The sequence below is a fragment of the Colossoma macropomum genome, unplaced genomic scaffold (assembly GCF_904425465.1).
Source record: "Colossoma macropomum unplaced genomic scaffold, Colossoma_macropomum, whole genome shotgun sequence".
Taxonomy (NCBI): Eukaryota; Metazoa; Chordata; class Actinopteri; order Characiformes; family Serrasalmidae; genus Colossoma; species Colossoma macropomum.
In genome coordinates, this window is record NW_023494800.1 from 5863948 (window position 1) to 5891656 (window position 27709).

General features: G+C 40.0%; 1 protein-coding gene across 1 annotated transcript in view; it reads left to right on the top strand.

Moving 5' to 3' along the window:
- The window catches only part of mmp11b (matrix metallopeptidase 11b), a 38285-nt gene extending 13625 nt beyond the window's left edge, over positions 1 to 24660 (top strand). The window contains exons 2-8 of the mRNA XM_036589056.1: positions 2876 to 3171; positions 12911 to 13054; positions 17885 to 18018; positions 19170 to 19438; positions 19683 to 19887; positions 23455 to 23715; positions 24027 to 24660. Of these exons, the coding sequence (XP_036444949.1) occupies positions 2876 to 3171; positions 12911 to 13054; positions 17885 to 18018; positions 19170 to 19438; positions 19683 to 19887; positions 23455 to 23715; positions 24027 to 24154 (1437 nt within the window). The 3' untranslated portion in view covers positions 24155 to 24660. The remainder of the gene's footprint in view (positions 1 to 2875; positions 3172 to 12910; positions 13055 to 17884; positions 18019 to 19169; positions 19439 to 19682; positions 19888 to 23454; positions 23716 to 24026) is intronic.
- The last annotated feature ends 3049 nt before the right edge of the window (positions 24661 to 27709 follow it).

Genomic DNA, 27709 nt, shown 5'->3' on the forward strand with positions numbered 1-27709 from the left:
TTAGGCCGTGACCTGTGCCAGTTGACCCGTGCTGAACTGGAGACACCCCCGTGTTTTTGTTCCATCTCTCTGCCGCTCGCTAAGTGGCCTTGAGGCCAGCGTGCCGCGAGGGAAGTCACAAGAGTCCTACAGTAAACACTCGTAAAAAACCTCTCTCGGCCGGAGAGAGACAGCACAGAGTAGCAAACTAGTCATTTAGATGCAGTGCTGATTATAGCCATGTTTTGCACACATACTTAATGATGGTAAAGCGTGCAGAGAGTGCCAGCTAAGTCAGCAACTGCGAGATGTGTATAAAGCCTTGAAATATGGTGCCTTGGTGGTTCAGTGGGAGTAGTTATCCTGCAGAATAAATGTGGCTGCTCATGGCTGGGGGGCATGTATTAAGCAACAATATTATGTTCAGCACATCTGCCTCAACATGTCAGCCGATCCGCAGCATAGCCAGAATTTCATTGTAGGAGAGGCCTTGTTGCAGCTAGGAAGCATTATGTCCCAGAGACATAATCGCTACAGTGGGGAACCATCTCTCTGGTTGTGTCTTATCTTAAAAATTCCTAACCAGAGTGATACAAATTTCAATTTTAAGCACAAAACATCACTGCTGACCTCACGTTAAAATGGCTTACTGACAGGTAACGGCTAATTAATCACAGGCCTAACTTTTACAGCACGAGGGGTCGATGGTGAACTTTATTATTTATTTTTTTTGCAGTCTTTACAACTTACTTTACTACTTTCTTTACTATTTACCTCACTCATTAGCTATAGGTAGTAGCTTATGATAAGAACTAGTACAGTTCAGCTTTCCATAGTCTACAGAAACAGTCAGGCAGGCTAATGCTGTTCCAGTGTTGCAGTTGATACCAGAACTGGCGTAAAAATATGACTGTGGTATGTCTCCATGTAAATACCCCCAACTCCCCCCCTGAAAACTGGTGATGACCTATGGAGCTAGGGCTGAATGTTTTGGGGAACATATCTAATTGTGATTTTCCTGATCTGTATTGTGACTGCAATTTAAATTACAACTATGTTCTATAAATTAAGGTCCAAGCCTCTTGTTTTGGCCAAAAATATCCACCAGCTCTGGCTTGAGGATTGAGCTTTGGACACACTGTGCCAGACTGCCAGTTAGTTGTGGTTGTGATGTCACAGCACATGAACGTTTAGTAGACCTGTATTATAAGAATGCATTCTGTAACATCCTTACTGAAGACCCCTTAGAAAGACCCTCAGTGTTTAGACAGTTGAGACAGATAGTTGAAGCCCCTTTAGCGTTGATGGAAGTGGAAGAATAAAAAAAAAAAAACATTAAACCAAAAAGGTCGGTTGACCCTACATACCCCTTGGCCTACTAACACGAAAAAGAGAGAGAGGAAGAGAGAGAGAGAGAGAGAGAGAGAGAGAGAGAGATAGAGACAGAGAGAACACATAAATATACAGAGAAGGAAATGGAGGGCAAAAGAGAGAGAGAGCAAAAGAGAGAAAGACAGAGAGTTAGACAGAAAAGGAAGGAAAGAAAAGACGGAGAATGAAAACAGAGTGGGGTTTCAAAGCCATCGCAGCTGCAGCGGTGAACTCAGCAAACCGAAAAAGACGAGGGAGAACGAGGGGGGGTAATCATACCTTCCCTCTAGTCATCTCTCCTCCCAGCCAATTAACATAGCCATTTCCTTCAAATTCGGAAGGGGAAATTGACTGTGATAAAGCTTGCCAAGATAAAAGCCCACTGCTTAGATGAGAATTCCAAATCTAGGTCTAAAATAGTGTTGTGCAATAGTTTGGGATAAAGACAACTGAAACTTTTTCATCACGTTAATATGCTCCCTACTCACCATTAACATTCTCCCTGATGAGATTTTGTTTTCTCCACCTCCTCCCTGTCCTCTGTGACCGCTCCGCTCCAGTAGTGGACTAGATTTCTCATGGGTTTTCCCCACTTTTGCACTTTGGCAACCCCTCCTCAAATCTCAGTCGACTGACCCTCAGAGGTTGCGAGCTGTTAGTTTCATTTTGCTGTAGTACTCAAATGTAACTACATGAATAATTTAGTTACGCGGACTTACTTTGCTCTGCTTAAAGCTTTAGCTCAGCTGTAGCTGCTTTTCTCGCATCTCCAGCAGGAAACGTTTCCACAAAAGTAGAATAGTTTCTTGTAAAACGTCTCTCAATATTGGACTTTTTACAAGGCTGAAGTCAGTTTCTCGTCCTCCAGCTTCTTGTTTGAATTTTCCCATTCCACCTTACATGGTGCCTGAGGTGCCAGAATGTAACTGCTGCACCATGTAAGGTGGAATGGGACAATTAGAACGAGAAGCTGATTCACTTTTTACTTTTTGACAGTTTTTTTGTTGCAGATTAAAAGTATCAGGAAACCAGCTGGAGTGATTATAAACACAAATAAACCCATTCATCTCCAAATTATCGATGTTTGTCTTAAATCTTTCTCTTTGCCATTTCATTAGCTACTAGCTAGGCAAGATTCTTGTCTGTGTTGCTATGGTGACCAGCAGTCTGTGTGCTGATCTTCAGGGTTAAAGTGTGAATTAGCAGTTCTACATTAACTCCAGAATTTAAGACCATTTAGTGTTAAAACTGTGTTGAACGATCAGCAGAGCTTTATTTTACTGTAAAGGAGGATTATTTTATTTTTACCTACAAATCTAATTCTGCTGTGGAGCCACAACAGGACAGTAGAAGAGCCGCATGTTGCCGGCTATTGTTTGCACTTCCAAATGGAAATAGAAGTCTATCCACTTTGCTTCAGTTCTCTTTGCTTAACCACATTCAACATAACTCATTATGTTAGAACCTGTCTGCATTGAAATAACTGATAGTATAAGTGATTGACTGCTCTTGTCTACATTGCTAGGCATGGCCAGAGAAGACTCACCATTATAATTTGAAGAAGAGAGGAGGACAGCCGTATGTTCAGGACACTCTGAAGAAAGACTCGGACCAGGAGAGGGAGCAGCCCCACGCAGACCTGCCCAACAAAAGCACTGCTGACTGGAACAGGCCACGATGTGGAGTTCCAGACTTCCCTTCAAAGAAGGGAGACTTCCATCATTACCGGAACCAGAGAGGAAGCCAGTATGGGGGACGGCACCGACGCAAGCGCTTCGTTCTGTATGGGGGGCGCTGGGACAAGACTGACCTCACCTACAAGTAAGATGTCTCAACTCACCAGCAACATGTTTTAGTGCATTTCTTCTGACAGATACTAAAATGTCTTGTGACTGCGGCCTAGGACACACTGCTCCTCCAACATAGTCGTGACTGACTGAAGTCCCGCCCCACATTGTTTCCTGTTGGCTGAGTATGTTAGAGTACACTTTGACAGCTCTGTTGAACTGCTGAACTCTTTTTCAGTGGACAATGAAGCGTAATTTTCATGTACTGTCATGCGTTGACGCCTGCTGTTTGTCAAAGCTTTGTTTTTAAATGGACACCAAAATCTCCCAGCCTTTATTACAAGGACATTTTGGTTTCCATCAAAAACACGTCTTGCCAACATTTCAGTGAGAACAGTGCATTGGCAGAAACAGACGCTGACGTAGAAAAGTGCAAAAATGATACACTGTTGTTGACTGAAGGCTCACTAGAGTGGATCTTCTGACATGAACAGGCATCAGCCAATAGCAGATGGTCTGGGGTGGGGACAGTTCACGTTTAATAACAGCACTACAACTAAAAAGTCGATGTTACATGTTAGAAAAACTGATAAATACTGATTTAGACTATGACTGTATCCTCAGCTATATGCTGCAATTTTGAGTTTGCTTGAAAATATTAGTTCATAAATGTAAACCTAACTGTTAAAAAGTTGCATTTACTTGTTTTCAGAATAAATCAAACCAAGCTGGCCAAGATAGCGCTCAAGTAGACAGCCAGCAACATTTATTTTGTCTGGATACCACAGCGTCAGTGTCATCAGCAAGGAGTGTGAAGGCTTCTCCTGCAGGATATGCTAGAGTGAGGATATAGAACTGCATCACTGGCTGTGTTTACATGCATAGATTTTTGCCCATCCGACTGAATATATTCTGATTATAGATTAAGACTGAGGTGTTTATTCTCACTCTCCTCAACAATCTGACGGAAAATCTCTGTTTACATGCTCACTACAAGTAATCCGATCCAAAATCACGAGCATGCTTAGAGTGCCACTTAGTGTAGACGTTACCATGACAACCAGCATTACGTGAGTCCAGTCAGAGTGAGACGAGCAGCAGTGAGCAGTGCTTGTGTTTTTAATTACTTTAAAATGATGTCAGACTCAGGAAAACGTCCTTCACATGTCCTTATTAAAGAAGGCCGAGAGGAAGACGTCGTGTTCTGAGACACATAAGTTGGACACCTGTCTCACCGCCGTCTTTTAAAGATCAGAGCATAAACTTTCGCTATGACGTGACGAACGTGATCAGAACGTACTTAAACTTTCAGATTGGGAATGTAATCAGATACAGGCGTTTACACGGATATTATTCTTCTATTTAACAGATTATTTATAAGCCACCTCATTGAATCGGATAGAAATCGTATTCCGATTGGCCTCAATCTGACTAGTCTATTCCAATTGAGGTGTTAGTGAGATTCTTAACGGATTATCAGGCTGCATGTAAACGTGGCTATTGATGGAATATTCTGGAATAAACTACATGTCAATAAACATGTTGAACTGGCAGATTTACTGACTTAACTGTAAAGTATTTTGGAAAAAAAAATCAGCGCTTGCTTCTATGTTTGGCCTGCAGTGTATTAGTGGAAAGCTTTGATGCGCTGCCTGTTAGAGCAGAGCAGACTGTCTCTGTACTGTTGTGGGCCCCACACAGAACAGACCCCTCTGGCCATACTAGAGGTGACTTCTCATTTCCTAGCAACTCTCCTCATCACAGACAGCTCGGCTGCTCATAGCCCACATATTAAAGTGTTTATGAAAAGCCCAGCGCAAGTGACATTTCACAGCGAGCGAGCGCGGCGTCCGGGGAAGAGTGTAGGCTGTGTTTTGCTCTTCTTCCTCCACTTCCATATCAGAAACATTCCCCTTTTTTTCTAGGCCACCCAGGATTGAAGGGTTTTATGTGTGCCATCCGGACGTTCCCGCTCAGACAGTCAGATGTAACATTCCACTCAGTCTTTATCTGTTCTCAAGAAGAGCAATCATTCTCATTCCTTCCACTTTTACACCCTCTTAATTAAAAGCCGTAAATGTATCTTCAGCGCTGGTTCAGGTATGAGGTCAGCTCGGCTTCAAAGACACAGCCACAAACACGCCAAGTCTGTATTTGATTCAGGTATTCCAAACACAAACATGCAGAGAATCAAATCCACTCCAACTAGTAGTGTCAATATCTGAACATAACAATTAGATTATGGTAATCTCAAATCTTACCACAACTCGATTTAGATGATTTTTAAACCACACTTAATACACCAGTGGGGAACCCTCAGGGACATCTAGGCCTGATCATTTTTGGGAAGTGAAAAACATGTCTGTAATTTAGTTCATGTTTATTTCAAACTGCACTGTGTAAGTTTTGGGGATTTGGAGACCTCTCTGGTGGAAATTTGTAATTGCACACAATGTGCAGAAGAACATCAGATGAATCCGATAAAAGAGTATACAAACAGAACTCAGTCAAACTTGGCGAAATACCTTCTTTTAATGCCTGAGTGTGTGATGTTAATATATGAAGACATACATTGCCTGAAAAACTCCCAAGAAGTCTGAGCCAATGCCTGATTGATTATTGGTAGCTTTACAATGTGAATCACACCTTTTTCATATAAAGGTGCAGCTTTCATACAATCATCATGCTTGTTATATATTACAATCATTCCATTGTTGCTTTGGTTGGTGATATAGGATTAAAATCTTGAAACAGCCAATAGAAAATGATCTAATCGGGATTTTTCTTCCTGTGGTATGTAGGTAGATGCAGCCTTCAGAAGCCAGACAGAAGGCCTTACACATTAGATTAGCTGTGAACATAATTAGTGATAGTGAAATCAACCAATCACGTTTTGACCTAGAGTGGGTGGGGCCAATTTTGTAAGAAATGCTTCTGGGTGTTCTTGATACATGAATACGGGCTGAGGTCTAACCAACTTTCATTGAGTTGTTAGGAATGAAAAACAGTGGCAGCAGCTCTGAGCCAGGACTCTTTACTGAAACTGATACAAGGTAAAATAAATGTTAATGTTTATTCCAGACTTCGTATAAACTATATGGATGTTTTTTACAAGATTCAAATGTCCTTATTTAATCTAGGATAGCCCAAAATGTTTATGTGCATGGGCGTTAATATACTATTAGAAATCCTATAGTGGAATATAAACAATAAAAACTATACAATAAGCTTTTTTGAAAATAGTCTGAGAATTTTACTTCAGCCCAAAATGAAAGAACTCTTTTCGATTATTGTTCTAACTGATTTTAATCAATCGTAACATTACAAAATCAACAGCACTGAAATGGCCTCTTCAGAGTAGTGCACCACCATGCATGTCTCCAGCGTTCTCAGGTCATTGCTCGTGTTCAAAGAGGTGTTCATTCATTGTTTTTCACGGAGCTTTTGCGATTGACGCGATGACCTTTCCCTGGGGGTCGTCTCCGCCCAGCGCTGATGTTTTGACTGACCTGCCTCCTCCATCTCAGTCAGCGGAGGTTCTCCACCGGACATTTGCCTTCCCCCTGTAATTTGAAGGCAGTGGGGTCGCGACCCCGGCAGGAGCGGACGGCGCATTGCGACGCGATCATGCGTGTAACGGCAGCAGAACCCACATGGTTCCAGTTTCCCCGCCACCACTCGGCAGGAGATAAGGGGCCCTTTAACCCTTTAAACCCTTTCGGCTGTGGATTCAGTGTTTCATTGTTCACTCTTACAGCTGCATAACTTACAGATTAGTTTCATAGCAGCTGTTCAGTTTGATTACAGTCCTTTACAACACAATTTAGTACGTCATGAACTCTCAAATAGTTTTCACCTGTTTTGGCTAAATAATTGCATTTCTATATTATGAATATGATTATAGTGATTATAATCAATTTTAACATTCCAAAACTGACACAGTCTTCAGGTCAATGCACCACAGTGTATCGATCCAGTATACACTTTTAGCAGTTACTGAATAGTTCACAGTTGTAGCTAATTAGTCTCAAGATTAATAACTGAATAATAAACCTAGGGCTTAAAGGGTTAAGTCTAGGAGAAGCTGTCTGTCCAATGGAGCCACATTGATTAACCCCCCCCCCCTCCTCTTTTGGTTTATGGCCCACTTGCTGGAATCATGACCCATAAATCTCTGCCCTCCATTCAGCTCGAGCACAGCGCTTTAGATTAGACTGTCCTGTCCAGCCTCTTCCATAAAGAGCTGTGCTGCCTCATCACATTCTTAAAGAGAGAGAGAGAGAGAGAGAGCGAGAGAGAGAGAGAGAGAGAGAAGAAGACAGAGATAAAAAGAGAGAGAAAAAAATATAAAGAGAGAAAATGGATATAGATGGAGAGAGAAGAGATAGAAAAAAAGAAAAAATGAGAGAAGAGATAAAGAGAGAAAAGAGACAGAAAGAGACAAAGAGAAAGAGGTAGAAAGAGGAGAAAACAGAAAATAGAGATACAAAGAGAACAGAGATAGAAAGAGATAGATAACAAGAGATAGAGAAAAAGGTAGAGAGAAAAGGGATACAGAAGGAGAGTGAGGAGATAGATGGTGAGAGAAGAGATAGAAAAGGAGAGAAAAAAAGAGAGAAAAGAGATAAAGAGAGAGAAAGATGGAACAAAGAAAATGCTTGAGACTATAGAGATAAAGAGAGGGAGAGAGAGAAAATAGATAAAATGAGAAGAGAGAAAAACGATTGAGAGAGAATAGAGGGAGAGAGAGAGAGAAAAGAGACAGAAAGAAGGAGGGAAAAGATATAGAACAGAGACAGGGAGAGTAAGAAGAGACGGAAAGAGAAGAGACAGAAAAAATAGAGAAAATAAAAAGATTGAGAGAAGAGATGAAGAGAGAAGGAATGGAGAGGGGAAAGGAATAGTGAGAACAGATAGAAAGAATAGAAAAGAGATACAGTCAGGTTGAAAAAAGAGAGAGTGAAAAGAGAGATACAGAGAGAAAAACAAATTGAATTTACTTTTTAAATATATTACATCAACACAGCATCACAGTTATGTAATATATTTTATTAAAATGGAAATTATGTACACAAATAAACAGAAAGCATCACTATTCAATGTGGAAATAGAAAAAAGAGAAGAGTGCCCGTCTTTAGGTTGTGAGTCAGTGCTGAGGTCATGTCCTGATGACTGTTAATGATGGACTCTGTGAAGCCTGTATTCAGCAGAAATGCTGATGTAGGATCAGATTCCTCCTCCGCGTGGAATGAGCTCAGTCACAGGTCCTGGATCAGCACTCCTGGTCCGAGAGGTTTTATGAATCCCAGCGCAGGGCTCCCTCTCCGGGTGGGGAACGGTGGGCCCCAGCTTTAATGAGAGTCTGACGGCTCCCGGGATTTGTCATTATGCCTGAGACTTGGCTTTAAGCTGTAGTGTATTATCACTGCTGCAGTACCTCTATCTGACATGTCTGCATCGTAGGTTAATTATCGTGGATCAGAATTACTACATGCTTCCCTGTAAGAGAAGCGTTACTGAAGCAAATCTCATTGGCTTCAATTATAACACTAAAAAATGTTGAATTTACTTGATTCCAATGTGTACATTGGTTCTACATGAATGAAATGATATTACGTCAGCATGATCACTGTTATTAACATTACTTACTTTTGGCAAATGTGTTAATGTATTTTATTCACATGCACACTTGAATCAAGTAAATTCAGTGAGTTTTCAGAGTTCACATTACAAGCCTCATTTCTCAGATCCGATCTCTCTGACATGATGGTTCACACTTGTTTAAGTAAGTGACTCAAATCTGTCATTAATGTGACGAACCGGCGTCCTGAAATGACCCTCATAAGCTCATCCTACTCAGTAACGTCACGTGAATGAATCACGTGCATCATCAGCACAAACTAACGAGCAGAACGAGCTTCGCTGAGAAGATAATTAACTTTGATCAGCTCTCAGCTTCATTATTAGAGCGAGACGAAGGAGAAAAAGGTGAGATGTGTTGCTTTTCCACCGTTTACAGGCTTTAACTTCTGTCCGGCGCTGCTGCCATGGTAACGCTGAATGATGGCGCACGCGCTGTGGAAAAAAAGCACATGAATTCAGATCTGAGCGTCACATTAAGGTCGCATGACCACAAATCGGATACGTATTTAATCTAGGACCACATGTGAAAGTGGCTCATGTCGGATTTGAAAAGATCAGATTTGCGTGTCCACATCTCTGAAAACATCAGATCTGAGCCACATTAGGGCAAAAAATCAGATTTGTGCCACTTTAGCCTGGTAATGTGAACGTAGCCTAAAAGCTTCTTTGCAGAAAGTTATTAGATTAAATGATTATGAATGCACTGCCTGATGCCTGAGACATTGTTTTATGGTAGTTTTGAGATTAGGTTTGGTCTAGTAATAATAATAATAATAATAATAATAATAATAATTTAGTTTCAGAGAGGTAAATGCAGGTTGTTGTGAGGCAAAACAGTACCCAAAGAAAACATATTTTTTCAGATGTATCACTATTTTACCATCATCAGCATTCCATATAAAACTCGTGTAGGTTCACTGGTGGTTTGGATAGTAAATAAAATGGCTTTCATTGTAAACGTTGCGACACCTGGTTCCTATCACCACCGCTGTAAATAAAACCAAGTCTGTAGGCTTCTCTTTCACATCAGACCACTCTGACCTAACGAAATATGCAGAAATTGAGAAAAACCAGTAGAATTCTTTTCTTTTGTGTTACAGACTACCTTTTTGAGCAAGCAAACATATCAATATTCACAATTCAGCGCCCTTTTATTGTTACTCTGATGAAACAAGTCAATAATAAATGTTTCCACAGTGATGTAAATTGTGTTCTGAATGTGTGCACACGCTCAGAAACTATTGAAGTGCATCCACCAATGAAGGCAGCATGGAGCTTCTTTTATACAGTGATAGGAAACAGCAGCTCACAGAAATCTCCAATTCTATACACTGATCTGTTTTATTATGACTAGCGTGGACCTATATGCTCACCAACTACTCTGATGAAGGAGGTCGGGGTCATATTGTACATTTTTCTTATTCGTCTTTCACGTCCCCAAACTCACACCAAACTCACCCAGCCAGGCCTTTATGGACCTTGCTTTGTGCACTGGGGCTCAGTCATGCTGGAACTGAAAAGGTTCTTCCCCAAACTGTTTCCACAAAGTTCTAAGTGTAGAATTGTCCAAAATGTCTTGGTGCTGAAGTATTAAGATTTCCCTTCACTGGATCTAAGGGTTCTAGACCAACCCCTGAAAAACAACCCCATATCATCATCCCTCCTCCACCAAACTTTACAGCTGGCACAGTGCAGTCAGGCAGGTAACGTTCTCCTGGCATTCACCAACCCCAGACTCGTCGATCAGACTGACAGATAGAGAAGCGCGATTTGTCGCTCCACGGAATACGTTTCCACTGTCCAGAGGCAGTGTGCTGTACACTACTCCCACCGCTGCTTGGCACTGTGCATTTTGATCTTAAGCTTATGTGTAGCTGCTCAACCATGGAAACCCATTTTATGAAGCTCCTAACACACAGTTCTTTTGCTGATGCTGCTTCCAGAGGCAATTTGGAACTCTTTAGTGAGTGATTTAACAGAGGATAGACACTGTGCGCTTCAGCACTCAGCAGCCCCACTCTGTGAGTTTGTGTGGTTTACCTCTTCGTGGCTGAGCTGTTGCTGCTCCGACGTGCTTCCATTTCACAATAATAGCACTTTCAGTTGACAGGGGCAGATCTAGCAGGACAGAAATTTCATATACTGACTTGTGGCAGAGGTGGCATCCTATGACAGTGCCATGATTAAAGTCACTGAGCTCATCAGTACGACCCTCTACTGCCAGTGTTTGTCTATTGAGACTGCAAGGCTATGTTCTTAATTTGATCCACCTGTTAGCAATGGGTGTGGCTAAAACACCTGAACTCAATAAATAGAAGGGGAGTCCCAAAAATTTTGTCCATATATGGTAAATATTGCCCTGAATGTATCTTGTCGTGCTTGAAGTCCCCTGGTGTGTAAATGAAGTAAAACTAGGATTGGAGTTTGGCATAGTGGGTCAGCGCATGCAGTGGTCATGCATTCATATAGAAAGAAAAAATGTCATGCCTTTAATCAATAACAACTGACAAATCGATAAGTGGTTCCAGACCTGTTGACCACAGTTCAGAAGGATGAATCAGGAGCTAGAGGAATATTTTTATTGTTATATTGCCGCTGTCATAACAAAACCTCATGTCTCCAAAATATTGATCTTATAGGAGAAGGAAAAATGTGTTCTTAACATTAGTGAAAGTTATTGTAAGGTAAAGGGCAGCTGTTATTATCATGAGGTGTAACATTTAAAATGAAAACAACCAAAAAACGAGATATTTGATATGGCAGTGACAATATATTGGAGGATTAACCTTACAAACCGATAAGCTGTTACATTATAATAGCTCATAGCTGGAAAATACAGCACAGGGATTTACTAAGAGATATGACAGTGTGTTTTCATTGCTGAGCCTGAGGTGCTGAAAGAGACGTTTCTGGTGACTGATATTTCCATTCACAGCCATGAGGATAAACCCTGAGTACTCAGTAACCCTCACATGTCCCACTCACACTCTCAGATGTATCAGATGTCCAGGCTGCTGTTGGTGCTGTCTGTGTCTGTGATGCAGGCTGCAGATTAGTGAGTGCCAAAAAAGCACAGTTTTGTGGTTCATGAGTCACGGTCTTGCCTGCATGCTGGCAGACGCTCCATACGCTGGGATTATTACCGGGGAAGTACAGCACGGGTTAAAATAAGGTTGTGTGGGTGGTCTTTAATGCTGTTTTTAAACTTTTTATGAAATGAACCAATTTGTTGTAATAAGGTTTCAACTGTGTTCGGGACCTTTATTGTTGCTATTCTCAATATAAAATTATGTTAAAAGCCAACTGCAAAAATGCAATATATATATCGTTGCTGTCAGAACAAAATCTTGTCCAAAATGGTCAAAAATTTAAGAAGGAAAAAGATGTTCTTAAAGGGTAATTCCAACAATTTTCTGCATATCTCAGTAACTGAGATGTAAGCACAGTCATTCTGGTGGTTTGGTGTGAAATGGTTCATTGTGGGGAAATATATAAACATACTTTACTTTTAATGTAAGTCAGTGGAACCAGACTTTTTTCCAAGTAATTTTGTGCTATTTCTTTTGGTCCATTCATCATAAAATTTCCACACAATGTACAGTTACGGTACAATGTACAGTTTGTAACAGTAATATGTTATGAAATAAAAGCTATGATATGTACAGTTGTACACATTTACATATATGCAATTAGTGGTTTATATATATATGTCTGTGTATATATATATATATATATATATATATATATATATATATATATATATATATATATATACACACATTCTAAATTATAGAAGATATGGACAAAAGAAGTACAAAATATATGTGCAGGTTTAGATTTGCTAGATTAAAGTTACAGTAAAATCATAGTGAGTCTGTTTGAGGTGGCCTAAACTTTCGCACAGTACTATATATGGTATATGTATACTGCCAAATGCACTGTTGGAAAAAGGGAACTGTTTCAAGGTATAAAAAAATGTGAGTTTACCCTGGAAGGTACAACATGGTCTTTAAAGGCTCATTGTGTGTCTTCAATGCGTTTTAAAGGTACATCCACATTTTCAGTTGTACCTTTTCATGACTCAGGTTTGGAAAAGTGTGGTCTATAATGTGCGACTGTGTGTGTTTTAGGATCCTACGGACACCGTCGCAGGTGAGATTGGAGAAAGTGCGGCAAGTCTTTCAGGAGGCCTTAAAGATTTGGAGCGAGGTCACCCCCCTGACCTTCACTGAGGTCACCGGAGGCCCAGCTGATATCATCATCGACTTTGTCAGGTGAATCCCCACTCCTCTGAATCATGCGCACTTTCCGACAACTTGTAGATAACAGGTGCTCGGGTTTTCCACAGTGATCTCAGAGGTACCTCTGTGGTTTTGGAATTTCCAAAACACTTACGCCTGGAGCGCATTCTCACGGAATAGCAGCTTCATTCGTTCAATAACGCCTTAATGCCCCAAACTCTAGTTTTATTTTTCAGTTATTGATCCATTAAGCCAAAAAACATGATATATAAAGTATTATTATAAGCACTAAAGAAGCCTTTAATATTGTTTAAAAATAATGCTGATTTTTATACCTTTAATGCATTTTCCTAGTTTGACCCTTTAACCCTTATGTGGTGTTCAGGTCTGTGGGACCCATTCTCAATTTATACCAAAAGAACACATTATTTTAATGATTCGTTTATCATTATTTTAACCTCAGATTATTTGGTCTTTGCTCATTTTCTGTGAAGAATGTATAAAATAATACATTTTCAGTCTTCACACTGTTCACCCCCTACACATTTATATTACACATGGTGTTAGGCGAACCCGTGTTGAATTAAAGTGTGGAGGTGCTGTGTCCTTCACTCTGTTCTCCTCCTACATGGCCTGCTGTGTGTGTGTCTGTGTATGTATGTGTTTGTATATGTGTGTGTGTGAGGGTGGACAACATGGACAGGCTGCTGACTGGCTACAGCTGCTAAAGGAGAACCCTACACTGGCCACTTGTGATATTTTAAACATCTGATATTTTTACATAAATTGTTATGGCTATATATATATATGCGCATTCACTGGCCACTTTATTAGAAACCCTTCTGTTGCAGCTCTTCCTTGCTAATGTTCAGTTAGAGGAGACAGAAGCTCATTTTACCACAGAGTCGCTCCTGTCTGAATATTTTTGGGTGGAGGTCCACTCTCAGCCTAGCAGTGACACTAATGTGTCTAAAACTCCAGTTAGAATGGACCTCCACCCAAATAATATCTGGACAACAGCTGTCCTGATCAGAAACTGACCAGTGATGATGTGGATTGTAAACCAAACAGATGGGCTACAGTCAGTACATAAACACCCATACAGTGGATCAGGAATGTAGATTAAGGGTTAGCTTATACTTAGAGTGCATTGTTAGCACTGCTTTCCTTTCATAAATCATAAGCCATTGTTTAACTCCTAAATCACAGAGTTGCATCTCTGTCCAGCTGCACACACAGGAGGGAGAGGGTATTCATACCACTGCACAAACACAGAGGCTTCTGTGACTAAGAAGATGAGAGATCAGAAGATAGGAGATAATCTGCACTGCATCTCTAACGTACACACACACACACAAGCTTGTTTTTATACCTTATCAGGACATGGGGTCATACTCATGCCCCATATGTATTATTTAGATAAGTAAGAACATACATGTAATAATTATATGTACCATATTATGAGTAGTAAATTTTAGTGCACTATTTCTATTTATTTGCTGGGTTTTGCATGTAGGGACACAATAAAACATTACACATAAAATGTGTCATAACTTTTGCACAGGACAAATTATATATATATATATATATATATATATATATATATATATATATATATATATATATTTGTTACCCCGTATGTTATAATCAACATATAGAAATGTTTTCTCTGTAGAGGACGTGCTTTTTACACATAGAAAATCAACAGAAACATGGAATTTGACTAGGGGTGCATAAACCTTTGCATACTACAGTATGTATATATATAATATGTATAGCAATATAATATGGCCCCTACAATGTACATATTTACCTACATAAGTACCTATGTAATAATAACATGACCCATATGCATTTTGATGAGCATTTTCATATGTATTATATATATGTAAGTACCTATATATAATAACCATATGACCCATAGGTGTTATACACATCGCTGTTGTCAGAACAAAACCTGGAATCTCCAAAATGGTAACTTTACAAGAGAAGGAAAAAAAAAAAAAACATACTTTACTTTTAATGTAAGTCAACTGAACCAGAATATTTTCCAGTTTTTTGCCATTTTCTTTGCTCTATTCATCATGAAATTTACAAACAATATAAAGAACAACAGGTATTTTCAAATTATGTCAAAAACTGAAAAACGACAAAAATAGAGAAACGAGGTTTTGTCCCAACAGCAGCGATATGCAAGTACCTATATGTAATAAAAATATGACCCATATGAATTGTACATATCTAAGTACCTATATGTAATAATAGTAACGTGACCTATATTTATTACATATATTAAAGTAACTGTGTAAATACAGCTTTTAAATGGACAGTTCCATGACAAAAAGTCATGGAAGTCAACAATGCAAAGTCATCATCTATCCTGAAAATGTAAAAAAAAAAAAAAAGTTCACATAAACACGTGAGCGTGTACACACAGAGAGAGACCCGTTTTCTTGGTTAAATGAGAGTGGGTGAAGAGGAAGGTCATGCCTGCACACACCTGTCAGGTGTTTTCCTCAGACTGCTGTGTTATGCCCTGCACACAGAGACCCAACACACACACGCATGCTCAGAATCCCGCTCTCTATTATCCTTTCTCTCTCTTTGAAAAGCTAACGTGAATGTTGCAAAGCAGGACTTGTTTTGCTGCACTTTATTAGCGCTGGGTGCCTTCGAGGGATGTTTTTTTTATCTTCCTCCCCGCTCCAAATATGCACGGGTTTGGCATGCAGACAAGCGCTTCAGATTCACCCTACTTTTAAAAAAGCGCCCGTTTACAGTATTCACCTACACGCCAGACCTGTATAAGTACTTTTATGCCTCTTTTCACAGCGGATTCTGTTTCCTTCTGAAGAGACTTATCTTTAATAAGTGCATTCTAAAGCCCAGGGGCTTTTCCCCCCCATGCAGTTTCACTGTTGTAATATAAGCCCTTTGTTCCTGGCATAAATCCTCCTGCTGAAAGGCTGATGCACATGAGTTGTTGCATTTTACACACTCGTTTGCTTTCAGCTATGAAAGAAGTCTATGTCATTTTCTCTCTGAGTAGAGGAAAATGCTTATGTGAAAGCCTAAATGTAAAAGTATGGTGCCTGGATCAGAGCCTTTATCATGCCTGGGCCTGTGAAGCTGATTCAGTCAGACTGCATTTATATGATAGAAATAGACCGGGTATGTGTCCAGATTTGCTATAGTACTGTGGATATGAATGTGTGACTTATTTTGCAAGTCAGCTTCTACACACCAGTCCTGATACCCTCAGTGACCCATACCCAGTTATGCAAAAGCGCTGTAGTGAGTAGATTATGTTCCATGTTGGTGGGAATGTGCCAGCTAACAATGGTCTTTGTGCTGCAGTTATAGGAAAGCTGCCAGATGAATGTCTGTGAAAGTTCTAAGTCAAAAAGATTACTGGATTATTTATAGTAAGTCAAGGTGACTGGATTTGGTGTTATTTCGAAGGCAAAAGTTTAACCCCTTAAAATCCCAGCCTTATTACATACTAAGGCTTATTATTCAGCAACTACAGGGACACCAATGCAAACCAGTTACTCTTGGAGTTATTTTTAGGTTATAGAAACGTGTAATAAACTTTGGGCCCACTGATGGGCCATTTAGGGGGTTAAATAATGCTAAATGTTCCCACTTCTCATGTAAACAGCAAGAGCTTGAAACTTTTAGCCCAAGTCCAGCTGCATTGACTACAATGTAGTATGTAGTATTCTACATATCACTGTTGTCAGAACAAAACCTCATATGGGGGTGGCCGGTAGCCTAGTGCTAGGGAAGTAAGCCGTCAACTGGAAGGCTGCGGGTTCAAATCTCATGACTGGCAAGGCACACAAGGCACCTATCCCCCCACTGAGCTGCCCTGCTGGCGATGACAAATACCAAATTTCCCTTGTAGGACCAATAAAGTACATAACATCTTCAAACTGTAACTACAGCTTAACTTTCAATGTAAGTTAATGTAGCAATTAACTTTTCCAATATGTTAAACTCTACAAATAAATACAAATCATGTACTAAAAAGTGTAGAAAAAAAATGCCAATTAACTTTTTCTCTGTAGAGGATGAGTTAACTTATTTTCACTCTGAAAATCAACAAAACGTGTAGTTTGACCAGGAGGAGACCTTTGTATACCGTTGCTGTATAGCAAAACATGTCTTAGCCATCAGGTAGCATATGTGTAACCAGTTTATGTAATAGTTTCCTTTGATGCGACTTTTAGCGGCATTCAATTCTTCAGACATCTGATTTGTATCATCACCGCTGAAAACAATTCTGACTCGCCGAATTTCTGTAATTAGGAGCATTTCACCTGAAACCACTCACCTGAAAACACTTGATTGAATTATGAAAAAAAAAATTGGAAAAATTGGTGGAATTTTCTTTTAATGTCACCTTGACTTTTCCCTGGGCCCTTAAAGTAACCCTCGCTCTAACCTTTACCTTAACCTCAACCCAGAACTTAATCCTAATTCTAACCTTAAATCAGTTCTAATCCTAGTCCTACTCATAACTCTTGTTCTAACCCTGACCATAATGCTATTGAGACTGCTTATGAATGATTTGAGCATCGTCTATAGAGGACTATTCAAATAATATAGGAGCGGAGAGAGTTTGCAAACAAGGCGGACATCGGTGGGTCACAGCTACACCCCTGCCCAGATCTGTTGTCACTTTCAGTGATTACAGGTGAAAGTGTGCTGTTAAAGATCTTTCAGCAATGAACTCACGAAGATCACTAAATGAGATCTTTGCATCTTTAAGGCTGATAATAATCCAATAGGCATAGCCATAAGCGGGAGATAATGCCTTTCATTGTCTTGTTGTCTGAGCCACTGTCTGTGATATTTTAGGTACTGGCATGGAGACAACCTGCCATTCGACGGTCCAGGAGGAATTCTGGCCCACGCCTTCTTCCCGAAAACCTACCGCGAGGGAGACATCCACTTTGACTATGACGAGGTTTGGACATTGGGAAATAATATGGGTAAGGGAGAATGCAAATGACAGCTGCACAATTTGAACATTAAGTGCATACATTAGCTTTGTTGCACATTTCTGTAGAAATGCTGCAGACTGACCATTTTGATTCAACCCCCTCTACTTTGGAATATTAGGACCCAATCCCATTCCTTATTTTTACCCCTACCCCTTGTTTTCGTGTCATCTTGCCTTTTGGAACTGAGTTACAAGTGGTAGTGGTTCAAATCTTCCTCTATGAAATGAGACCCTCAAATAAAAAGAACATTACTTCATTAACAGCTACCAGCGCTGCTCTGTAGGCAACCCTGCCAGTCTGCAGTGACAGCAGAGGAGGGTAAAGTTCAGCTCCTCACTGCTGGGCTTTAGTTACATTTAGGGCATCATATGCCTTCAAAGAGGGGGTGAGAGAATTATTTATTATCGACCACCCCTAATTCTTCTGTGATATGAAGCTGAAGTCAGCTATCCGCCAGCTTCTTTGTTTGAATTTTCCCTGTCCACCTTAAATGGTTCCACCTTAAATAGTTGAGCTAGCTAGCTACAGAGACATCAGCATACTGCTACTGATTTTTTATGCTTGTTATGTAGAAAAGGACCATAAAACATTGAAATGACATTACATTAAGATAACACAATGGTTATTGTAATTTTTAACAGATAAAATTCTCACATTTGTGTGTTTCTTTGGTATCTTGTTCAGCCGTCGTGCTGTTTTTTCTTTTTTCCTCATAACACTGTTTGGAATGTACCTCTGAAAAACCTCCATTTGGAGGGCCATGTAGCCCTAACACTTCGCCCTACCCCTCTATCTCAACAACAATCGGGACACCCTACCCCTAGATGTGAACACGCAAAACAGAGGGGTAGGGCTAAGTGGTCGGGGTGAGGGGTGAAGTTGGACTTGGTCTATAATTGAGTACAACTGGTAAAAAGTATGTGCTAATTTTATAAGGCAAATTACAAATTTTGGGCTGTTGTAAAATATAAAATTCTTATAACATACCAAAATATTTATATAAATACAATCAAATTGTAGTGAAATTGGAGATTTCATTTATCATTTCCTGAATAACTGTACTCACACTGAATTATTTTGCGGTCAGACACTCACACCTGTTCTTGTGTGAATGAAATGTCCCTGTCTGTTTTCCACAGGCACGGACCTGCTCCAGGTGGCCGCTCACGAGTTTGGGCACGTTCTGGGCCTGCAGCACTCTCTGGTGCCTGGGGCGATCATGTCCCCCTTCTACAGCGTCTCCTACCCCTTGCAGCTCAGTGAGGACGATAAGAGGGGCATCCAGTACCTGTATGGCCCCAGGCATCCAGGGACAGGCACTGAGAGACCACCTGAGAGAGAGCCAGAGACACAGCCAGAGAGCCCAACAGAGACACCAATAGAGAACAATGACATTTTTACCCCAGTGGTGAGCCATGGAATTCTGATACTGTCACTTAAGCCTAAAGTTATTAAAGTTATTGATAATCTATTTCAATGTTACATTTGCATTCAATTTACATCCTGTATTGTCAGATTTTAATCCAGTATTTAATGTCAGAACGACAAAAACATATGTGAAGAATGTTTTTTTTCTTTCCACAAAAGACTGTACACACAGTAGCTTTTCAATCAAATTCATATCCTAATAAAATATCTCCTCTCTCCCTCAGCTTGATGCTTGCCTCACAGATTTCGATGCGGTGTCTATGATCCGCGGTGAGCTGTTTTTCTTCAAGTCGGGCTATGTGTGGCGCATACGTGACGGGAGGCTCCAAGCTGGGTATCCTGCTCTAGCCTCCAGACACTGGAGGGGAATCCCTGATAACATCGACGCTGCCTTTGAGGACAGGTCTGGAAACATCTGGTTCTTCCAAGGTGAGTCGAAGCACATTAGAGCTAGTGATTAAATTTAGTGTAAAGCCAGTGCTGCGATGTTGAAGAGCTTAAGGCAAAGTCAACGTCAAAGTTTATATCATACGTGCAGTGTTCTCCACAGCTGCACAACACTATATACACAGGCAGAAGAAGACAATATACAGAGAATATACTAAAAAAAAAATATACTAAATGACTGGTTAAAGCTACACTATGTATGTTTTGGGGATCTGGAGACCTCTGGTGGAAACGTGTAGTTGCATGCAACATGCGGCAGAACATTTTGTGAGTGAATTATCTACTATTATCACCATATCTTCATCAGTATAATGTTGGTTTTGCATTTGAAATCTAATCATTGAGCCAGACCTTCTTTTTGTGCATGACACTGCGTTTACATGCACTTAATAATCCGATAACTGCAGAAAATCAGATTTTGTCAGTAATCCGATCAATGTGTTTACTTGCACTTGAGTAATCAGACAATGGCGAATCTCTGGGTCTACATGAGTCAGGCAGTAATCAGATTTCTGCTTTGCAACCAGCCAATAAACTCACAGAAGTAAACGTTACGTAAACATCAAACTTCATGTTGCGGCTTTTTAAAATATCATATCCCTTTACCTGAAAATATGAATATATTTCATCTAGAAGATGAAGGAAGTCCTTAATTTTGTCAAGCATGCGTTTGGTTTCAGCGTCGCTCCAAAAGTGTTTTGCTGTATCTCGCGGCAACACTGCTTACTTATTTCCAATACCATCGCCCGTTTTTACACATGTGCAATCCGAGAAATCCGAAAGAAATCAGAGTAAGAGTTTACATGCACACAAATCTGATTACTGAGCTAAAATCCAGCTCTCTTTATCAGTTTTCTTGCATGTAAACGCACTTAATAATACATATAGACATATGATGTGGTTTGAAAAACTCCCACGACACATTTTTCCTAGTATTGTAACTTCTTTTGGTTTAAACAAAAAAACGTACGTAGTGCTGCTTTCATAAATAAGAATATGTGCAGTTTTAGTATTAATGTTATGTAATATGAATAAATGTGCACATGTGTATAGGACTGGAGTTAAGTTTACTATGGTAGTGCAAGGAGAAAAGACTAAAACCAAAGGGTAGCAGTTTAGAATGCAGATACAGAATTATACAAAAACTAAAATAATAAATAAAATAACGCATTAGTAAGTATGCACACGCGCAGTGACAGTGTATCTACAGTAACCATAAAGTGCCAAGTGAAAACCAAAAACCGTCCATGAATGGCAAATTGGCAAAAGTGATATGTGAAGAGAATGAAAGTAATGTATGGTATGTGTATTATATTGTTTTTTATTGTTTTATGTATTTGATAAAAAGTAATTTGTATTCTTGTTTTGTAAAAAGAAAAACAACATCTTTTCCATTTTTTGCCCCATTTCTATCATTTTTTCACACTGAAACTAAATATTTGGAAGTGCGAACTTGAACCCATCCATACAAACATAATTCATTAAGTACCTAAATAGTTAGTTGTTGAATTATATATAAATAATTATGTAATGCAAATTGAATAAATAGCAAAGGATCATTAGATCATTAGAATAGCATCATTGGTTATATACGCAAGTGGACAAACATGTCAGTGTCTCATAACAGACTGATGGATGGTTTGAATATCTAGGTCATGTTTATGAGCTGATTTGTCCACTAAACCTCCCACTTGTGTTCTGTTTCTGGGTGGCCTAATTAGCCTGTCTACCGCTCAATCCGCCCAATAAACTGACCGGTGGAGTGTGGCTTAATACCTAGTGGGGACAAGAGGTCATCCTTGTTTGGCTTTCCATATAAACAATAAGCAACAACATCCCATGTTTATAGCCTAAAAAGCGCAAAAAGTTGTGTGATTTGTCAAGATATAATCTGTTTACTATGCTCCGTATTCCGATCATTCTCCTTTTTAACCAGAAGAGATCCGGTTGTTTTGCTTAGACCACTTAAATGCAATGACATACTTAAAAATGATGGGTCTTCAAAGGTTCTTTAGTAAAGAAAATGGTTCCATATAGAACCATGAACACTGCATTGCATGACTAAAGGGTTCTTTGCATCGTGAAAGGGTTCTTCAGATTGATGGAGAATGCGCTTTAGATGGTTCAATTGAGAACCTTTTTGAAAAGGGTTCTACCTAGCACCAAAAAGGGTTCTTCTATTGTAACAAGCTTGGCATGGTAACAATAGAAGAACCCTCTTTAGTATTATATAGAACCATTTTCAAAAAGGTTCTATATAAAACCATCTGCAGCACATTGTCCATCAATCTGAAGAACCCTTTAATCATGCAAAGGGTTCTTTGAGGGTTCACGTTCTATCGTTCTATAGAACCATTTTCTGTACTAACATACCTTTGAAAAACCATCATTTTTAAGTGTGTAGTTAGTTATGTAACGAATTACATTTGCATTATGCATCAACAGGTTGATATCTGTGCTTCTTTCTTTTTTCAGTGTATATGTTCACAGATCAGGCATAACATTATGACCACCTCCTTGTTTCTACGCTCATTGTCCATTTTATCAGCTCCACTTAGTAACGTCAGTAACACTGATTGGGTGGTGGTGTGTTAGTGTGTTGCGCTGGTATGAGTGGATCAGACACAGCAGTGCTGCTGGAGTTTTTAAACACCGTGTCCACTCACTGTCCACTCTATTAGACACAGGACTGACTACTTTGTCAGTCCACCTTGTAGATCTAAAGTCAGAGACGATAGCTCATCTGCTGTGTTGGTCACCTCTAGTCCTTCATCAGTGGTCACAGGACGCTGTTGGCTGGATATTTTTGGTTGGTGGACTATTCTCAGTCCAGCAGTGACACTGAGGTGTTTAAAAACTCCAGCAACACTGCTGTGTCTGATCCACTCAGACCAGCGCAACACACACTAACACACCACCACCACATCAGTGTTACTGCAGTGCTGAGAATGATCCACCACCCAAACAGTACCTGCTCTGTGAGGGTCCATGGGGGTCCAGACCCCTGAAGAACAGGGTAAAAGGGGGCTAACAAAGTATGCAGAGAAACAGATGGACTACAGTCTGTAACTGTAGAACTACAAAGTGCACCTATATAGTAAGTGGAGCAGATAAAATGGACAATGAGCGTAGAAACAAGGAGGTGGTCATAATGTTATGCCTGATTGATCGGTGTATGTAACAACTTTTTGATTTTTAATAACTTACTGCCATAATACACAATGTAGTCCATGAATGTGCTTCTTTAACAATGGCTTCAGAACTACAACTATTCATCTTACACAACTGTGTTTAGAAATCTGCACTTTTAACAAGATGCTTTTCTTATTGGTGGCAATATGTTTTTCTTCAAGAGGATAAAATGTACTCTGTTATTGAAATTGAGGTATCATTGGTCAGTATAACATGTCTCCATCATCAGAACACGGCGACATAACCAAACGTCAGAAGGTGTTTAAAGGCGTCTACTACACTTGGGGCGCACAAGCTCCCATAGCTGAACAGGCGTGTAATGTAGATGTGGTCTGTCCTCTTCCCGTGGTTCTGCAGGTGAGAGATACTGGGTGTTTGATGCGGAGAGGCAGATCACAGGGCCTGACTTGGTCGAGCGGCTGGGCCTTCCCATCTCACACATCCAGGCAGCCCTGACGTGGGGCACGGGCAAGACCCAGAAGGTCTACTTCTTCAAACAAGGAAGCTACTGGCTTTTCAATCCAATGGAGAACCGCGTGGAATCGGCTTACTCTTACAACATGGCCAAGTGGAGGGGGATTCCCAATGACATTGACGCTGCCTTCCGGGACCACTATGGTGAGAAGACAGATGCTATTCCGCTTTCAGTGCTGAGTCAGTTTCCTTATGGCATGCGTCTTGCGAGTTACTTGTCTCATCTTGATCATCTAGACTGTAAACACTGAGGACACTTAGTTGGGATGTTAATGACGTAAATTAGTGACTTGCTGGAGTTTGAAGATTTTCTCATTAGATAGTATGATTACCAGAAATTACAAGATCGGATCAGATTGAGTCCAACTTCTACAAAAGAAAGAGCAACAGATGAAATGTAGATGAAAGCTTTGTATCATGCATTCACTATTGTTTTTGGGGGGGTTGGTTTGCAGGCTTTGCCCACTTCCTGAGAGGGAACCAGTACTGGAAGTTTGACCCGGTGGAAGAGAGGGCTCTGGAGGGATACCCACGCTACATTGGCATGGACTTCTTCAACTGCCCTTCATCCATGTATAAATAAACCTCAGAAACAAACAGTACTAAACCGACTTGGGTCACATTGCTCCAAAAACATTGCAGTATTAAAGGAATTGTTTAGCAAAATCATATCAAACTCGCATAATTTTCCCCCTGACACCTAATATGGTCCATCAGCCAAGACATGTTTGGTGTTTGAAGTTTGATTATTTAGGTTTGCATTTGAGCTACGAGGCCAGTGTAGCTAACAAGTAACCAGTTAGCCGTGTGCAAAGTGCATGTCTTAATCAATCTCAAACAGACTTGCTTTTGCAGTTTCTGAAAATTCATCACAATCTTATCACAAGAGACATTTTAAATGGGAATTCTTTTGACTTTATGTTTGATTCAGTAGTTAAGAATGGACAGTTACTGGGTCTCATCCACCAACATCTTTCTTAAACATTTCCCTGATAAAGGTCCTAAGAAAAAGTCTACATCAGATTCATGACATTCTTAAACCACGGAACGGTTCACACCTTTGTGCTCTTGAGTGTGTGTGTGTGGATTTCGTTCTTACCAAAAAACAATCACAAATAAGAAAACACTGGTGAAAGTGAGAATCTTCATAAAAAGTGGGTTTTAAGAAGAAATTTGTTTTTTAAGAAATGTTGGTGAATGAGGCCCATTCAAAGTAGTTTGATGTGAAATGGCTAATCGTAGAGAAACTTAGACAATTTTTTGTGATAGGACCAGTGACCTAGACATGCCATCTGCATGTACCTGCATATACCTCTTTGCCATGAATGTTTTTTAAAAATGTATGTTTTAGGCCAAAATCTTAATCCTAAAACGATGTCTCTGGCATCACACAATTAACCATTTCATGTAATATCTTTGTGAGGGAGCTTTTAGAGGCATCAAATGCTTTGGACATCTGGTTCCTATCACCACCACTGTGAATGATTCTGGCACGGTACATTTCTCTAGGATGGGACATTTTACATCAAAGCACTCTGAATGACTTTGTTTACAGCTTAGTGGCTTAATTATGCAGAAAATTAGTGGAATTCCCCTTTAAAGTCTGAATTTTGTTTGTCAGTACGTCATACAGTGTCAGAAACCACATAAGTAAGTCTTAGGCCCAATCCCACTTCTTATTTTTACCCCTACCCCTTGTTTTCGAATGTCACCTTGCCTTTTGGAATTGAGTTACAAGGCGTAGTGGTTGAAATCTTCCTCTATGAAATGGAACTACTCTCAAATAAAAAAAGGGAATCATTTCATTAACAGACTACTAGTGATGCTCTGTAGGCGACCCTGCCAGTCTGCAGTGACAGCAGAGGAGGATAAAGTTCAGCTCCTCACTGCTGGGCCTCAGTTACATTTTGGGGAATCATATGCCTCCAAAGAGGGGGGTATGCGACAATCATTTTGAAGTCAACTATTCACTGGCTTCTTGTTCGAACCTGCTGCACCATTTAAGGTAGAACGGGAAATTTAGCTAGCTAGCTACCGAGACATCAGTACACTACTAGCAATTTTTTATGCTTGTTATAAAGAAAAGGACCATAATAACAGTGGTTATTATAATTTTTTAACAGGGAAAATTCTCACATTCGTGGGTTTCTTTGGTTGCTTGTGCCGCCATCTTGCCAGTTTTTCTTTTTTTCTCACAACACTCCGTTTGGAGAGCCATGTAGTCCCAACACTTAACCCTACCCCTCTGTCTCAAAAAAGTTGGTAGAGGCGAAGGGTGAAATAGGATTAGGCCTTAGTTTGCATGCTGCTAAAATGGTCAGTAATAAGATTCCACTACCTGTTAGCTATGTTAACCTAGCAGCTCCATGGCAGGGCCAAAGATGCAGACTTCAGACACCAAACGCGTTAGTTGATCATTTACATTAAGGACAAAGGGGGAAATTTTGCAAACCTGTGTTTGCTGAGCTGTTGCTTTAAGATCACCTTTCCTGTTTTCCCAAGTATTGAAAGTGACAGACGTTACACTATGTTATAATGAGCTTTGTGTTTTTGAGGAACGAGACCCCAAACTATAATCAGATGTTGTACACTGTTATTCATTCAATCCTCACCCACCCTAAGCCCCGCCCTTATAAAGGTAAACACTGCACCGTCAAAGCCTTATAACAAGTGCAGTCCTACGTATATCTTCACTGGATCAAACAGTTGCTTTTCTGTTTTGCAATTCCGCCAATTCCACCAATTCCACCCAGTGGCTTGAGCGATACTCAAGTACATCTCTGCCACTTCGAACTGACAAACCTTTTTGACCTTCATGATTTACCGGTGGACCTTTTTTTAAGCGACATGCAACACTGACACGTCTCAGGAAAAGCACAAAACACTCTGGCCTTCTGTTTTTCTTTTTTTTTTCTATGAACTCGATTATTTATTGCCTGTATATTTTGTCATCAGTGTTGTAGTCACAGAGAGCCTGACATCTTTTTCTTTGTGAAGTGCCAAAAAATGAGAAAGCGCACATTTGTTATTCAAACTAGCAGCTTTTGTTCTGAATTGCTGATTAGTTTTGTTTTTTATAATACAGGTGCTAAAACGAACCACACAGGGAAGGTTTTTGTACCTCTATTGTCACAATTTTGTCAAAGGAAAGCTCAGGCATGTTACAGTGTTGAGTCAGGAGACAAAAAAGAAGGCCAAAATGTGTTTTCGCATCAGCTTTGGAATCTCTGTCTGTTAAAAGCAGTACTCACAGGCCATTCCTGATTTCAGATGCCTCTCCTGAATGCTGATGTTGTAGTGTGGTGCGGTGCAGGCCACTGATGCCACAGCGTCCGTCTTTTTCACAGTTTGTGTTGTACTTCGTGACTATGATCAAACTTTTCTACTTTGCTGGGGCTCAGGAAGCAAGCTGTACTCTAAACCGAGCAGAAGCACTGGTACTGTTAGTCGTAGATTAAAACCCGATGTACAGCACTCTATTACTGTCATTATAATCTGTCATTGTAACCATCTGTGTTTTTCTCTGCTTAAATCTAAGTCATATTTACTGTGTAAATAGTTTTGTAAAAAGAATTGTATTATAATTTTTGCTCCAATAAAGGTCCTTTTCCTTGTATATTATACATTCTTTGTTCTTTATGTATAAATGTATTTGTATTAGCACTCTTAAAGGAGTAGCTCATCCAAACATGCTAACATGGCGAACAAGGAATGGAAGCTAGAACTCTTCAAATAGCATTATTTAAATTACATAATGCTAACAATGAGTGTGTTTACATGAAGTCAATAATCTGATCACAATTGGATTTCTGCAGTTATCTGATTATTCAAACAGTCATGTAAACAGCACTCTAATCCGATAAAGAAAGCTGGATTTAACCCAGTAATCAGATTTCTCAGTGCATGTGAACTCTTACTCTGATTTCTTTCAGATCTGCGCATGTGTGAAAACAGACGGTGTTACCAGAAATAAGCAAGCAGTGTTGCCGCGGGACGCAGCAAATCAGCCTTTTTGAAAAGGGTTCTACATAGCACCCAAAAGGGTTCCTCTATTGTTACAGCTTGACACCCTTTTGGTTGCTATACAGAACCATTTTCAAAAAAGGTTCTACACAGAACCATCTACAGCACATTCTCC